The sequence below is a fragment of the Anser anser genome, assembly GCF_964211835.1.
Source record: "Anser anser genome assembly, chromosome: 17".
Classification (NCBI taxonomy): domain Eukaryota; kingdom Metazoa; phylum Chordata; class Aves; order Anseriformes; family Anatidae; genus Anser; species Anser anser.
This window is the reverse complement of record NC_139738.1, coordinates 8546624-8562005: the sequence shown is the minus strand read 5'-3', so window position 1 is coordinate 8562005 and position 15382 is coordinate 8546624. Positions and strand designations below refer to the sequence as shown.

The 15382-nt window shown below is 48.2% G+C and overlaps 1 protein-coding gene across 3 annotated transcripts; it reads right to left on the bottom strand.

The window, feature by feature from the left end:
• Window positions 1–2452: 2452 nt before the first annotated feature.
• PPIH (peptidylprolyl isomerase H) lies at window positions 2453–13465 on the bottom strand. Of its 3 annotated transcripts, none has more exons than XM_083802886.1 (10): window positions 13310–13463; window positions 13081–13145; window positions 12402–12425; window positions 11834–11878; window positions 10423–10465; window positions 8500–8592; window positions 6878–6965; window positions 6019–6059; window positions 4621–4709; window positions 2453–2641 (listed from the first exon to the last, which is right to left on the bottom strand). In XM_083802886.1, exons 1-9 carry the CDS (start codon window positions 13373–13375, stop codon window positions 4641–4643), a joined length of 534 nt encoding a protein of 177 aa, XP_083659012.1. In that variant the 5' UTR covers window positions 13376–13463; the 3' UTR covers window positions 2453–2641; window positions 4621–4640. The 3 variants fall into 3 exon arrangements, with proteins under 3 accessions (XP_083659012.1, XP_083659014.1, XP_083659013.1); XM_083802888.1 differs by having other exon boundaries at window positions 13314–13400; XM_083802887.1 differs by lacking the exon at window positions 4621–4709 and having other exon boundaries at window positions 13310–13465.
• Between the last annotated feature and the right edge of the window lie 1917 nt (window positions 13466–15382).

Below are 15382 nucleotides of genomic sequence, written 5' to 3'. Positions count from 1 at the left end.
CTCTCTTGGAGGCTGACTGCTTCTGCTGATTCAGGCTGTCTGGTGCCCAGCCCTGCAAGGTAGGCAATCTACGGACAAAGAGGGAGAGAGAGCACGTGATGCTGTGACCAAAATAATTAGAGACCTGATGGAAATCCCTGACAAAACGCAGGGCTTGATTAATGGACAACCCAAAACAAGTCGTGTAACTGTTGCCAACCAACAACAGTTGCCTGTGGGTTTACAGACATAGGTCTTGTCAAGCTGACTTGGTATCTTTTTCCGTAAGATCCCCAACTCAGCCACTGAAGGAAAGAGCTTAATCCAGCGACACAGTCCTGCAGGGGGTCTGCATCCGTATCACAACCTTTATCAAGAAACTAGAGTGGCATCAAACCTGAATGGCATTCAATAAATCGAGAAAATTGACATAAAATATAATGGCATATAGGGTCAGATCAAATAGAGGGTCAAAGCAATTTATCAGTTTTATCAGTACTTGGCAAGAAATCTTCAAATCTGTGATGATGCCAGTAAGGATTTACAGGTCACACACCTACAGAACGTGTGGGCCACGGATGGCTAGTGAGCAGGGCATGAGAGTCTTTTGAGGAGGGTACCTGCAGAGTCTAAAGGCTAACGTGCTCCTCAGGTGTCCAGAGGCAGACTGAAGTACCACCTCCAGTAGGAACGTCCACACTTGGAGGAAGATGCTGGAGCTTGGAGAGAGTAACAATCATCTGCTCTACAGCAGATTCCAGGATTTGCTTCACACATGACTGAAGGGTGACTTCATCCCAGGGAATTAAACCCAAAAATGCGGTAGTTGAGAGAACTTTCAGCCAGCAAGTAAGGAACAGCAAAGGTTGGAAAGCTGAAACTCAACACGTTCAGTGTCCAAGGGAGACGAATGTAACCAGGGATCTAATTCACCATTCAACTTCCAAGAGGTTACAATGGATTTACCACTGTTAGAAATTAATTTGGGGAACCTGTGGGGCCCCTGCTATGCAGGAAGAAAGACTGGCTGATCACAGTGATACAAATACATCAGGCTGAGAAAGTGCTCCTCAGCCTGGACCTAGAAATAGGTTCCCTGGTGAAAAAGCACGGTGAATTTGGGTACCCACAGCCAGACCATGAACCTCAGCACTGCAGCAGGCAGACAGCGCTCCCCTGAGCCACCTGGAGTTAAGCTCATGCCTAACCCCACAGGGAAAGGACATCTGGACACATTTCCAGAGCAGGAACACCTGATATTTTTTTGGTCGCCTCTACCTCACAGCTGTTATTTGGGCCCAGTTTTCTCCTCCATAGGAGGAATTCTCAACCCTCATCTCCTACGAGAGCCCCATGCAGTTTCTGGGCCTGGAGAGGAAAGGTACGCTCTGTTTCTTCACCACCTGACATATTGCAGCTACAAGAAAAGATTTGGGCTGCGAAGAAGCGAGTGCGACTGTCCTCAGCAGCTGCGCAACCGCAGGAATAGCGACATGGAAGGCCTGACTGCCAGAGCCTGCCTTACAGATTTTAAACAGCTGTTAAATAAAAGAGGACACCAGAGCTTGCCTGCAGGATCTCTCCTCCAATACATCAGCATTTGCTCTCCAGCACCAAGTAATGCCCAAGCTACCTGCACAGACCGTGCCTCCCTGAGACAGCCCCACACAGCACACCATAGGCAAAGATCATAAAACATTCTTGCCGCCCAAGGAGCCACGGGGCGTATCAGGATGGGATGAAGGAATTGCACGTGACCGAACAGACTTTGTCCAACCTCTTTTATATTTAATCTGCTGCACAAGAAAACTCACCTTGAAGCCCAGCCCCCATGAGGGGTGCTCTCAAGTCCTCCAGCAGGTGAGTTTGCAAACCCACTCTGAGACTGGCAGTTTTTCCACAGACCTGCTGCCTTGACGGTGTTCTTTGCAACCATGCAGAAAAAGGAGCCCTGATTTTTACTCCTCCAGCACAATCATTCTCTGCTTCCCAGCCCAAAGGCCTTCCGTAACATCCTCGTAACACCCAGGTAAATTCCTGTAACACCTGTGGCACAAAGCAGCCCGATGGCCTAGCCCTAGCACTGGGATGTGCCAGGGGAGGGTTTACAGCATAACTCACCTCGGAGCCCAGCAAACTCACGCTGATAAAGCCTTTGTGCTGTACCAATCTCCTGTGCTTCAATAAAGCTGCACAGAAAAAGGTTCTAGAGACTCCCGAGATGCCAAGAACCTCTCTGCCAGGCAGCCTTATTTACCTGCCAAGGAAAAGAGCTGGTGTAGCACAGCTCTGCCATGTTCCTTTCACCCCTTCTTTCCAGCAGCAATGCCTCTCAATACCATGCACAGAAGGTGTTCCCTACTGGATCAGCTAAGGGCAACGCACACTGCAGACACAGACAGTAAAAACCCAGTGACCCTTCTCACCCAAAGAATCCATTCCCAAGCATGTTAACTGATGTCCACTACGTGGGTATTTACCACAATCCTTTATTTACATTTCAATGTGTTAAAAAAATATAGATGCCAATTATTAAATAACTTCAGGAGAATGTCAAGAGCGCAGGTCTGGCCTGTGAAGAGGACAAGGACAGTGGGGGAAGTGGCTGGAGCTGGAACTGCATGGAGCCGGCAAAGGCCTCCTAACCACCAGTGAAGGAGCACTGAAACAAAGGAGAACAAACAGGTCCAAATCATAGAACCACAGAATAGTTTGGGTTGAAAGGGACCTTAAAGACCATCTAGTTCCAACCCCCTGCCATGGGCAGGGAGGGCTGGGACACTTCCCACCAGACTAGGTTGCTCCAAGCCCCATCCAACCTGGCCTTGAACACTTCCAGGGATGGGGCATCCACAGTTTCTCCAGGCAGCCTGTTCCAGTGCCTCACCACCCCCAGAGAGGATTTCTTCCTTATAGCTAATCTAAATCTACCCTCTTGTAGTTTAAAGCCGTTACTTCTTGTCCCATCGCTACGCTCCCCAGTAAAGAGTCCCCTTCCATGAGGAATGCTTGATGGCCATCTGTAATGTCCTACAACAGCAGCAGGACTGCACAGTGTCACTGGGTACCACGCGGTGGCACTGAAGCGAGCGCTACCTGCTGCATGCACCAGCTCATGCCAAACCTGCCTACAAGACCTAGGGAACCAGGGAGTCTTCCTGGGTCTTCATTCCAGTCCACTTAAAATTAACAGCGGTGTTTGTTTCACCGGGCTGATTTCAAAGGGTCTTGACAAATAACTGATTTAGCTGTCTGAAGTTGGGGGAGACAAACCCCATTCTTGTCCAGAGGCAGCTGACAGGCAGCAGCGTGCGCAAAGGCAGCTCCCAAGACCTGGCTAGGAAGTAAGCAAGGTGGCACCAGCCGCATACCCAGAAATGAAGACCTTCCAGTCTCAAGCTGGATGTTGACCACAGATCACGTACAAAGGCTCCAAAGAAAAATGATCAACGGGTCTGGGTCTAAGGATCCCACCCATGAGCACAGGTTTCTTCATCTGCAAGAAAGCCTACTTAACAAGGTTGTCCCTACCTTCAAAAGCCTATAAATGCCACCAGAAGTACCAGGAAAATGAAAGAATGATTACATTCCCTATCGTCACTTCATCAAATAGGAGAAATAGCTGAAGCACTGCAGCTTCTGAAAGATCTGAAAGACTTAACCACAGTAGCAGGAATGCGTCCTCATGGGTAACTCCAGACATCTTTGGCAATCGTTTAACGAAAAGTCAAAAATTGTGCGGAGTTACTTTTGTCAGCGCCTGCCTGCTGAAATTTGAAAAATCCACAACCAAAAGGCTAATGCAGCAGATTTTTGACAAGCTGCAGCCTGACACATTGAAATCTGGTCAGACTTGCTTAAATGCTCATGTGTTTTTTTATTTTTAGGGTTTTTTTTGTGTGTGTGTGTGTTTGTTGGTGGTAGTGGGTTTTTTTTAACAGTGAAGTGGGCAAACAAATGCAAACAGAATACTGTACTGAGCTCAGTCTTGTACCTATTGATTTAACCAAAATGAAGCCTGGGTCACAGAAAATGCTGGAAACATCTCCCTTTGTAATGACAGTGGTATCTTCCTGAATTAAGGTAAGGCAATGCAACATGATAATTCCTTGGCCCTCCAGTGGTGACTGTCCTATGGCTGTAGTGAGCAAGTAGGCTCAAGTCCTCTCTTCCCCCAGCACTTCTTTTCTTGATCTTTGCTTGCACCAAACATGGACACTCTACTTTCTGTGGTATTAGGAGAGTTCACCAAACTGCAGGTCAAAGTGAACCCCCTAATCCCTGCAGATTGCCTGGGTAATACCAGCTGGATTCCTGTTGCACTGCCACCAAAGCAGGGCTGCCATGACCCCATCTTCCCTCAGACTGCAGCCACAAGATCCTGTCCCTCTAATGCTGCCTTTGGTCTTTATGTAGCTTGAAGGGAAACAGCTTCAGGGAGTTGAGCTGGTAAAAATTCTGTTAGAGAATTCTATTAGAGTAAAAAATCTATTTGAGATGTGTTTTCTGGTGGTTTCAGTGTCAGCGAGATGAGCCAACTTTATGCAGACTCAGATGAATGTGAAAACAAGCCAAGAGAAAATTAAGAAGCATGGCAGCCCACGGTTCAATTGCAGTGGGTACCTCAGAAGACAGACTTACCACATTTCTGTTTCGTTGCTTTACATTTCCCCACACTGGGAGATCACAACTGGCAGCTTGGGTTTGTTATTTGGACCTGTAGGCACATTCTGGGAACAAACATAGAATGTTACACCTTATGAAAACAACAAACCCAGTGAGTGACAGGTAATTGAAGACTGGCTAAAAGGCATCTGTGCAACACCAGGAAACTTAGACAGAGCTCTGAGCAACATATAAGCACCTTCACGCATCTTGGCAATGAACAATCCAGTGAACATTCTCTGTACACCACGGTTTGGCATACAGACCAGACCCTGATCCTTTGAACAGAAAGGAAGTAAGAGAGCAAAAACTGGGGAGCTCCTCGTGAGATACAACAGAGAAGGTATCACTTGGGGCTGCTCTGGTTTATATATCTTTAAAGTTACCAATTAGAGCTGCAGCAAGCAAAGTAAATTGATATTTGTACAGAAGGAGAATCCAAACAACAGATAGTCACAAGGCATCCCCCATTCTGAACCACCTGTTCTCCTGGACTTGGCTGCTCTTTCATGAACTTCTTAGTTAATTCCTTTAGTTTCCCACTCCCTGCAGTGATGTACATCCTACAGCACAGACCACAACCCTTCTTCCATCAGTGCTCACGAAGGTGCTTTTAGTGAAGACAGCTAGCGACAAAGGGCTAGCAACCGTATCATGCTGCGTAGTTCCTTGCACGGGACCTTTTCTCAATACCTAACAGCTGGCAGCTCTGTGTTTGCCCCACTTTTTGGATTCTCTGATGGCCCTTGCACACAGTTCCCCACCCAAAGCAGGAGCATACCATGAAGTCACTGCCAGATGTATCGTATAACACACTGTTTGTTAAGTCCACTCAGCATCCTGCCATGATACCCAGTCGTGGTGCATTCCATACAGGGTAACCACGACGTCTGAACATATTTATCTACAGCTCCTGAAAGCCCATCGGAAGATTTAACTTTTCTTATTACATATGCTGATCACAGATCAGCAGAACTGATGATTTAGCATCCACTGAACAATCCTAGGCAATGGCACAGAAGTGATCTGCTTTACTCTCTTGTCTGAGTTGCTGATGGAACAGCTTTTCAGTTCAGCTTCCTGCACAAATGCAAAGCACTGCAAATACAGCCACAAGAATAAAATCCCCGCTCAAAGGCTAACCAGCAACCACAGGATCACAGCATTTCTAAAGTCAATCTAAATGACAGACTTTGTCACAACAGTTTCCCATCGTCTTATTAATGATGACAACCAGTAACACCAGTTACCATCACTGGTATTCCCTGGTATCCGTTAAACAGACAGCAGGAGAGAACAGAATAACCCTTGTTGCTCTCCCACGTGACTTTCCAACACAGACATTCACAGAGAATAAAGGCAAATTCAACTTACTTCAATTTTTCTCATTACCAACAGCCCATCAACGATTTTACCTAGAATGAGAAAATGGATCCACTTCAGTATGGCCTGTTTTCACCTTTGCTGCCCTCCCCAACATGTACATGATTTTTTTTTCCCTCTGAAAAGCACCATGCAGCATATAGTAATTGGGCACTTCAGGGTTTGCTACTGATCTCTAAACCGATAAAAGAAACAATCCCTCTTAAAACATTTGCCACATTCAGAACACATTATGCGTGTTTTCCCCTCACACAGGTGGCATGTGTAGAAAACTAGGTTTTGAGACTTACCTCCACCAGTTGTGGTAAAATACAGCATGAGCTGTACCACCATCAGCACGTATACCAACTCCGTCAACACAGTATGTGTAACAATGCAAAAATGGCAGAGAATGATTTCAAGAGTTACTCGAGAATTAGAGGAAGTAGTAAACAGGACAAGAGCTTAACATCTGGCCTTGAAACCCTACAGCTCAAGAGGCAGTACATGGAAATGTAACTCTCCAAAACCACATCTGTTCTATAAACTCAGCTCAAAGCTCCACTTGGATGCCAGTTCCACTCTCTGACAGTGGAGAAGAAAGGTATCCCTTCACCCATCTGTCCCATCTGCGCTGGCATGAGGACTTACGTAGTAACATAATACGCTGATCAAAGAACTGATCTGGATTAGAGCTGTGAAAAAATGTTTCATTTCACTAGTGGTCCATCTCAGTATCTGGCTGCACAAATACCTCTGCTGCCACAAGTGATGGGGAAGGAACAAGCAGTCCACGGCTGTTCATTTCAGCAGCCGTGCCATGGAGCGCGTCCACGAGCCAGTACACCAGGCCTGCGTGACAGATACTCACCGAACACAACGTGTTTCCCATCCAACCAGTCACATTTGGAGCACGTAATGAAAAACTGACAGCCGTTAGTACTTGGACCGCTGTTTGCCTGGGGGTTGAGAATGTCAAAATACAAAATTAGGACTTCCCAAAGCTGAAGGCAGAGACATCTCATATAAGAAAGAGCTGTTGCTTAAGAACTAGCCTAGTTTTTTTATTTTTTATTTTTTTTTAAGTTTATTGCTATACAAACCAAAGAAAACAAGACATTTATTTGCAGGAGAGCACCCTGTGCTTGGACACAGTGTACTACCAAGTCAGTCCTGCCAATGTGTGCAAGAGCCACGTCAACTTCTTTTTATGATAATTCTACAAAGGCACCTTCAGCACAAGACTGTGCTGAAACCTGGGCTCCAGAGCATGTTCCTGAAAAAAGGCTGAACTTTTTGGTGATGAGTACTTACTGGCTGCAGTATTATCCTGGGGAAAATTGAAAGCCAAGAAACCAGGACAGAAAAAAAGAAGCTGATTTCTGCTATTTGGAAGTTTGCCTAAGAATAAAAAAGGTGTCTGTTCTGATGGTCAGGATCAGAAAGCTAATGATCATGCTAGCACAGAGTTCACAGGAATGATGTGATGCACTGAGCAATTCAGAGCTGAATGCAACACCCAGAGCATTTGGTCTCTCCTAAGAAAACATCTCTGCAACACTCAAGTCCATCTCAATTTTTCCACAGCTCTTTTGCCAGTCAGGAGACACTAAGGCATGTTTTTGTGCTGACGAGTGAATTGTGCAAGTCCTGCACCTGCAGGACTACACAGGACACGGTCACACTGGATCTTTTCCTTAGTGCCAATCTAAGGCTAATCCCTTTGGCTGAGACGGACCTTGGTTTGGCCCAGCGGAACAACTCCAGAGCCATGCTCTTTTAACACAAAGCTGGCAATACCAGCATGGCATCCCTTCTCACATACTGTGGTACACTGCTTGCTTAGCTGTGTCGTGACAGATCTTTTTGGACCACATTTTGAACGGGGTGAATATCAAATCCAAATGGTAAATGTCCAAAGCAAGTAGTTTTAAGGAGAAGACAGCTAAAAGAGTGGGGGGAAAAGCAGTTGTAGACAGGAACATTTGGTTCTGGCCCCACTTGCTTTCTATTCCCAAAAAACAGTGTATTGTTCCTACCAGACAACATGCAACGCTTGCAGTTTTCCTACAGTGTTGAACAGGAAGCATATGTTCTGAAAGATACCATGGTAACACTGCTATGGCTTTGAAACTCCCAAATCTCTCTGTTTCATCCTTGCTAAGGTCAGTGTTTAATAAAAGTATCAGGGAAGAAAAAAAACACCACTTGCCACTGCTCAAAAACGTCAATAATCAAGCTACTCTGAAAGCTGATCAAACAAAGCCTGCCCCTGAACTCCAACAGGTAAGGAAAAAGGATGCTGCAGCATCAGGACTTCGGTGTTACTCGACACATTAACCCATGAGTAACCTGACTGGTACTTACAAAGCTGGTCTTTCAGACCTTACATCCAATGGTGGAGATTTCCGCTGTCTGTCAAACATTTTATACATTTAGGAAAAGGACAGAGAGAAAGTAACAAAAGCTTTTTAATCTCAATTTTATACTTACCATAGAAAGCAGACCAGGAGCAGAGTGTTTCAGCTTGAAGTTTTCGTCTGCAAAAGGACCCCTATATATACTGGCTACTCCAGTGCCATCTCCCTGCATCAGAGAGGGGATTAGTCAGCTACAGCATTTGTTCTGTAGCACAAATTTCAAATAACCAAGCAAAAGCAGTGTTAAACTCAGCCCAAAATGGATGCTGCACTGCCATTTCTATACAACAGTGATGAACACGTTCAGATGTTTCATTTCTGAAGAGAAACAGTGACTGGTTTCTAACTACACAGTACATCATTTGTCATCAATATGCTGGCAGAAACCCAAAGAGATGTAAGGATTAAGTCCAAGCCTCTCAGTGCAATAGAAGTTACAGATTGCTTGGTATGGAACCACCTGGTCTTAACAGGCTCTCCAGGGAAAAGGGAGGGGAGGAAGTATTGGCTGGTAGGACAAGGAAAGCAGAAGTGGTTGTGTGGAAGAAATTGGCTGATGTCACGCTTATTTCACCTTATTTTCTGTGACTCTGCTGAAAACAGGGAAGTGCCCCCTCTGTTCAGTTTTTAGCAGCTACTGTCTGCAAAGTCACAAGCAAGGACAGTTTCTGAAGTACAGAGCTTCTAATTTTTGCTGTACTTTCTACCAAGCTGAGACATCTTGTACTTACTACAAGCGCTTGCTCTCAGTCAACACATTTATAAATCAAAGCAGCATGGCCTGTAACTGCTGCAGATTGCAAGCTTTGACTGCTCATGAGGTTATGACTTTGCACAAGCCTGACAGACGACTCATGTAAGAGATATAGCTTGTGGGATCACTGAAAGGCCACCCTGACTTCTGGTCCAGTCCTACAGAGAAATTCCTGTACAGTGCCACCAGAGACTCTTCAGTAAAATGGCCTTAAAAAGGTGCAGTGAGGAACCCTCCAGAGAAAGCTGTAAAAGCAACACAACCAGATACCTCTGGCATGGTCAGTTAAATTTACTATTCTGACCATAATTTCCCTTTCTGCATTGATATTCTGTTTGCTTCAGCCCCATTTATTCTGGCTTGCTGCAGTCTGTCCCCCTTTATTGCCTTTCTACCTAACATATACTTTCTTTATTAGGCCAGACTTAATAGGAAAATGAGTGCTAATAATATAAGAGGCACAGCTCCACACCTTTTGATGTGCCTGCCTAGTCCTTGCTCCTTTTCCTGCAGCATCACAACTGGGGACTGCCTAAACACCTGGTGTGGCTAAGCTGCCCCTGTACAGTTAGTTCTCTCCATGACTTTCACACAGCCACGTTTTGCATTAAAAAAAAAAAAAAAACACAACTTTCTTTTACCACACCCTTCAGATCTCAAATAGTTCCAGAAATGAAATAACTCTACTGGGTCCTAGGACAGTGAAGACTCAGTGGTCTTACAGCCTCGCCCAAACACCCTGCTTTTCCCCCATGGTAACACTGCAGGCACAAATACTCTCTGCTATTTTTAGACAATTCACTAGCAAAAAAGTTAGGTTTGATTTTAACTCTCTCTTGCATTAGACACTCTGTTCCTGTACTAGGGTCTTCTCTTCACAAAGACATTGGAAATCCACAGGGTCTCTTCCTGGGCAGACAGGAGAAAGGAGGACAGCAGGATAAAAAAAAAAAAAAAAAAGATCTCTGCAAGTTTAAAAAGCCTCTAGCTATATTGCCATTCCATTTTACAGAAGAAATATTATGGGGAAGGAGAAGATATTTTCACCCAAGACTCCAGAGTTGTTTTCAAGTACATTACTATCTGTTGCAGTAAGTTGGTAGCAATGCTGTGAGGAAGCCTCCAGTTACTACCGGATGCCTCAAAACAGAGCCAGAGACACCACGAATCAGCATGGACCCTGGAAAAGAGTTGCATATGCACCATGCAGGAAAAATACAAAAGCAACACAGCAATACATACGTTTACAAAGTCACCTCCTTGGATCATGAAATCCTTTATTACCCTAGAAAAGTAAAATGATACTTACTAGAAAAATGCCTCAAGCAGCTTAATATGCAATAAAAAGAAGTTACATCTTACAACACAGAGAAAGTCATCAGGGTCTATGAATGTTACAGTCTATGACCAACAGTGAATATTAATTACTGGTTGGTATCAGGTAATTTGGGTCTGTATTGGAGGAATGGGACGGGTGTGCAGGGGTGGTAGCTCCTGGTGAAAAGAGACTGGAAGCTGCCCCCCATGTCATATAAAGCCAGTTCCAGACGGCTCCAAAAGGGATTTGTCACTTGTCAAAGCCAACCCAACGAGCAATGTTGTTTGTGCTTCCATAATAACAGATTTAAGAAAATAAAAGACACTAATTGGCAGCTGTGAGAGAAGAGTCAGAAAACGTGAGAGAAGGAATGCTGCAGACACCAAGGTCAGTGCAGGAGGGCAGGAGGTGCTCCAGGCACGCAGCACAAGTTTGCCTGTGTAGAGGCCCCTGGTGGAGCAGGCTGTCCCCCTGCAGCCCACGGGTCCCACACGGAGCAGATCTCCACGCTGCAGCCCGTGGAGGAGCCCCCGGTGGAGCAGGTGGATGTGGGGGGTGCTGCTGCCTGTGGGGGACCCACACTGGAGCAGTTCTTGAAGAGCTGCTGCCTGTGAGCAGCCCCCACAGGATCAGTTTGGGAAGGACGGCATAGTGTGGGAGGGACCCCACACTGGAGTCAGGGCAGAGAGTGACCGTGGAGGAGCAGCACAAAGTGCTCCACTGACCACAACCCCCCATTCCCTGTTCCTTGCACCGCTTAGGAGGAAGTAGAACAGAGACTGAAGTTGAACCAGGGAAGAAGGGTGGGGAGAAAGTGTTTTTAGTTTGCTTTTAGTTCTCACTATTGTACTTCGATCTTAATCGGCAAAAAAAAAAATTAATCTTCCCCAAGCCAAGTCTGTTTTGCCCATGACGTTAATTGTGAGCCACCTCACTGTCCTTATCTCAATTGGAAGCTGTTTTATTGCATTTTCTCCCCACCATCTTGCTGAGGAGGGGGAGAGCAGCTTGGTGGGCACCCAGCAGCCAGCCAATGTCAACCCACCACAGGGACCACTGCTGTTCAACAATAGATAGAGATATGTAACAGATACAAGGAAATGATCTCTGAGCTGGAAGACCAGGAATGGAGAAACCCTCTGCAGTGACCCGCGGCACCCATTTGACAGCGCCCCCAAATCCCCCAGAGGATAGAGACAGCAGAGGCGACAGAGGAACAGTATTAGCCATGACCACCTACAAATGCCTCCTAGACCAATAATACCCTTGGGACAGGTCTAAAAATCACACCTAACTCATACTTCCATTTAAATTTCTAAGCAAAAGCAGAAGTACCTGTGGAAAGTGCTTCCTTTATAACCTATAGGAACGCCATCTTTCCTGCAAGGAAATAAAAAGGAAAATTGTTACAACTTACTGGGTATCCCAACACGAAACCCTCCCAGGAGTTTAGAGTCCTGAAGGGTTGTCCTGTACATTAGGAACTCCCTTGATATACAACCCGCCAACCCACCTCCGGCAGTGCCTGCTGGGTCCTAACGTGCACTGATGCTATCAGAGACCAAGGGAAACCCTGAATCGGCTCTGCACATTAAATGACATGGTTGCTTATGACATCCATCTCAAAATCTTAACAGGATACCATTGTAATTTGCAGCACATACAGGTGGGATTTGCAGGCAATGTATTTTTAGAGCAACTGGAGTATGACCAAAGTCATGCCCAAAGGGGAAATTGCACCATCTCTGTGACCAGCCAAGCTAGTCACTTTCATCAGAGCAGATTTCTGTAAATCTTTCATTTTATAGCAGTATAGTAAAGAAAGCTTCCCAGTGGGCCTCCTTTCTGATCACCCAGCCCTGTTTTTCTGAGTATGCTACTTAAAAGAATATAACCCACATACCTGAATTCACCTGTACAAAACTGCCTGGAAAAGAAAAAAATACAGAAGAGCAGAGCATGAACAACTTTTGAATCCTGAGGACACAAAGGGCTGCATTCACCAAACACACACTGAATGTTGTGCGGGATTTTTCTGATTACACTGGCAATATTCCCCAGTGAAACAGGAATCATCAGTAACTGCTCATCGCTTCCATATCTAAACAGAGCTTTGCAGAGATATTGAAATTCAGGTATTTAACACTGAGGTTGTAAGAGGCAGGGAATGTGGAGCAGGGCAGCATGTTTCACAGGGGACAGGGCATATTCGCTTCTCTGACACTGGGCAGTCCACGTGGTACATCCTGCAGTCAACGACAGAGAATGGGGTGGCAAGGAGGTTTTGCCACGATGTTAAGGCGCTCTCTTTTGTAAACACAATGAGTGTATCAGCAGCTCCACACAGGGAGCAGGGAGGGACCAGAGCCCTTCACCTTCAAGCCAGACAGGCTCCACCGGGGGTTAGGATGCTGCATGGTCACGGGCAGCTCTGTGGGAACAGGCGGAGAACCGAAGCGGGTGCAGTGGCTCTGGCAAGCCGTCGCTCCCACCACAACACCCCTGCACCGCGAAGCCTCTGGAACCCGGCTCCAGGCCGGCAGCCCCGTGCTGAGCCTGCAGGACCGCCGGCCGCTCCTCACCTGAAGTTCTCCGCGGTTTTGGGCACGACGTCGGCGAACAGCTCGATCTTCATGCGGCCGACCTCCTGCAGAGAGAGAGCGCGAGAGCAGCCAGCTCAGCGCCCTGCTGCGGGCCTGAAGCCCCCACCGAGCCCCGCCGAGCCCTAACAAGCCCCGCGATGCCCCCACGGCGCCCCGCCGAGCCCCTTTCCCTGCCCCCAGGCCCGCCGCCGCCGCCGCCCGGCGCCACCTGCCCGCCGATGGTGACATCGAAGAAGACCACGGGGTTGTTGGGGTTGGCCGCCAGCACCGCCATGGCGCCCGGAAGCGGCAGCGGGAGGCGGGGCCGCGCTCCCTCAGGCGGCCGGGGGGGACGGGGCGGGACGGGGCGGCCGCACGTCACAGCCACACGTCACAGTCACGTCACGGGACCGCACCGCAGCACCACGTCACACCGCCGTAACGTCACCGCACACGGCACGGCATCACGTAGCAGCCCCTCGTTACAGTGCCGCGGCACGGTCTGACGTCACCGCCGCCCCGTCACCGCCGCCCCGTCACGGCCCCAGCGCGGAGGGGCTGGGGGCGCCCCGGCTCCATCTCGTCCTGGCCCCAGCAGGGCCACCTGCCGCGGGGTGCCCAGGCCCGTGCCCAGGTGGCTGCAGAAGCTCTCCAAGGAGAAGGCTCCACGGCCCCTCTGGGCAGCCTGTGCCAGGGCTGCGACACCCGCGCAGCACGGGAGGGCTCCCCGGTGCTCGGCTGGGACTGCCCGGGCTCCGGTTTGTCCCGTCGCCCCTTGTCCTGGCTCCGGGCACTGCTGAACAGGGCCCGGCTCCGTCCTCCGTGCACCCTTCAGGCCCACCAGGTCCTTCCCTGCCAGGCTGCCGTCCACTGGGACACACTGGGATGCGTCCACTGGGATGCGTCCCAGCATGTCCCGGTGCTGGGGTTGTTCCCAGATGCAGGTCCTCGAGCTTCTTCTCCTGGTTGAACTTCAGGAGGTTCCTGCGGCCCATTTCTCCAGCCTGCCCAGGTCCCTCTGGATGGCAGCACCACCTCCTGGTGTATCCGCTGCTCCCCCCGGTTCTGTGTCATCTGCAAACTCTGCCCCACCGTCCAGATCGTTAATGAAGACATTAAACAGGACTGGGCACGGTATAGAGCCATGGGGTAACCCTCTAGCTACTTTGCCTCCAACTAGACTTTTCACCACTTTGCCCTCCTGCTTGCCTTTCTTTGAAGACAGCAGTGACATTTGCTTTCCTCCACGCTTTGGGCACTCCGCCCAGTTGCCCCGATTGATCAAGGATTATCAAGGGTGGCCTCTCAGTGCCATCTGCCACGGCCCTCCAACTCGACTTTGCACCACTGATCACCACCCTCTGGACCCAGACAGTTTTTAACGCACCTCACTGTCTGCCCATCCAGCCCATATGGCAGCAGCTTCCCTACGAGAATCCTATGGGAGACAGTATCAAAGGCCATCCTGAAGCCCAGGAAAGCAATATCCACTGCTCTCCCCTCATCCATCAGGCTGGTTTTTTCATTGTAAGAGCTTATCAAGTTGATCAAGCGTGACTTCTCCTTGGTGAACACATACCGATTACTGCTGATGGTTTTCTGGCTCTTCATGTTCCTAGAAATGGTTTTCAGGATATGCTGCTCCATCCCTTCTGCAGGGATCGAGGTGAGGCTGATCAGCCTTTAGCTCCCTCTCCTCCTTGCCATCCCATCAGGCCACATGGATTTTTCTATGTCCAGTTTGCTGAAGTATTCCCTGACTTGGTCCTCGTCTGCCAAGGGCACATCCTCCTTGCTCCAGCTTTCTCCCCTGGTCTCTGGGAGCTAGGACTCCTGAGGGCCAGCCCTGCTGGAAAAGACTGAGACAAAGCAGGTATTTGGTCTCCAGCCTTTTCCATCCTGTGTAACTCCATTTGTTCAGCAGTGGGCCCACATTTTCCCTAGTCTTCCTTTTATCACCAGTGTACTCATGGAAGCCCTTCTTCTTGTCTTTGACATCCCTGGCCAGATTCAATTCCATCTGAGCTTTAGCTTTCCTGATTTCATCCCTGGATGCTCGGACAATGTTTTTGTGTTCCACCCAGGTTACTTGTCCGTGCTTCCACCCTTTGTAGGCTTCCCTTTTGTGTTTGAGTTTTACCAGGTGCTTCTTGTTCATCTGCTGCAGGCCTCCTGGCAATTTTGGCTGACTTCTCTTTGCTGGGAGGCATCGCTCTAGACCTTGGAGTAAGCGATCCTTCCATATTAAGCAGCTTTCTTGTAACCAGCTCTGTTGGGCCCCTCTTACCTCCAGAACCCTATC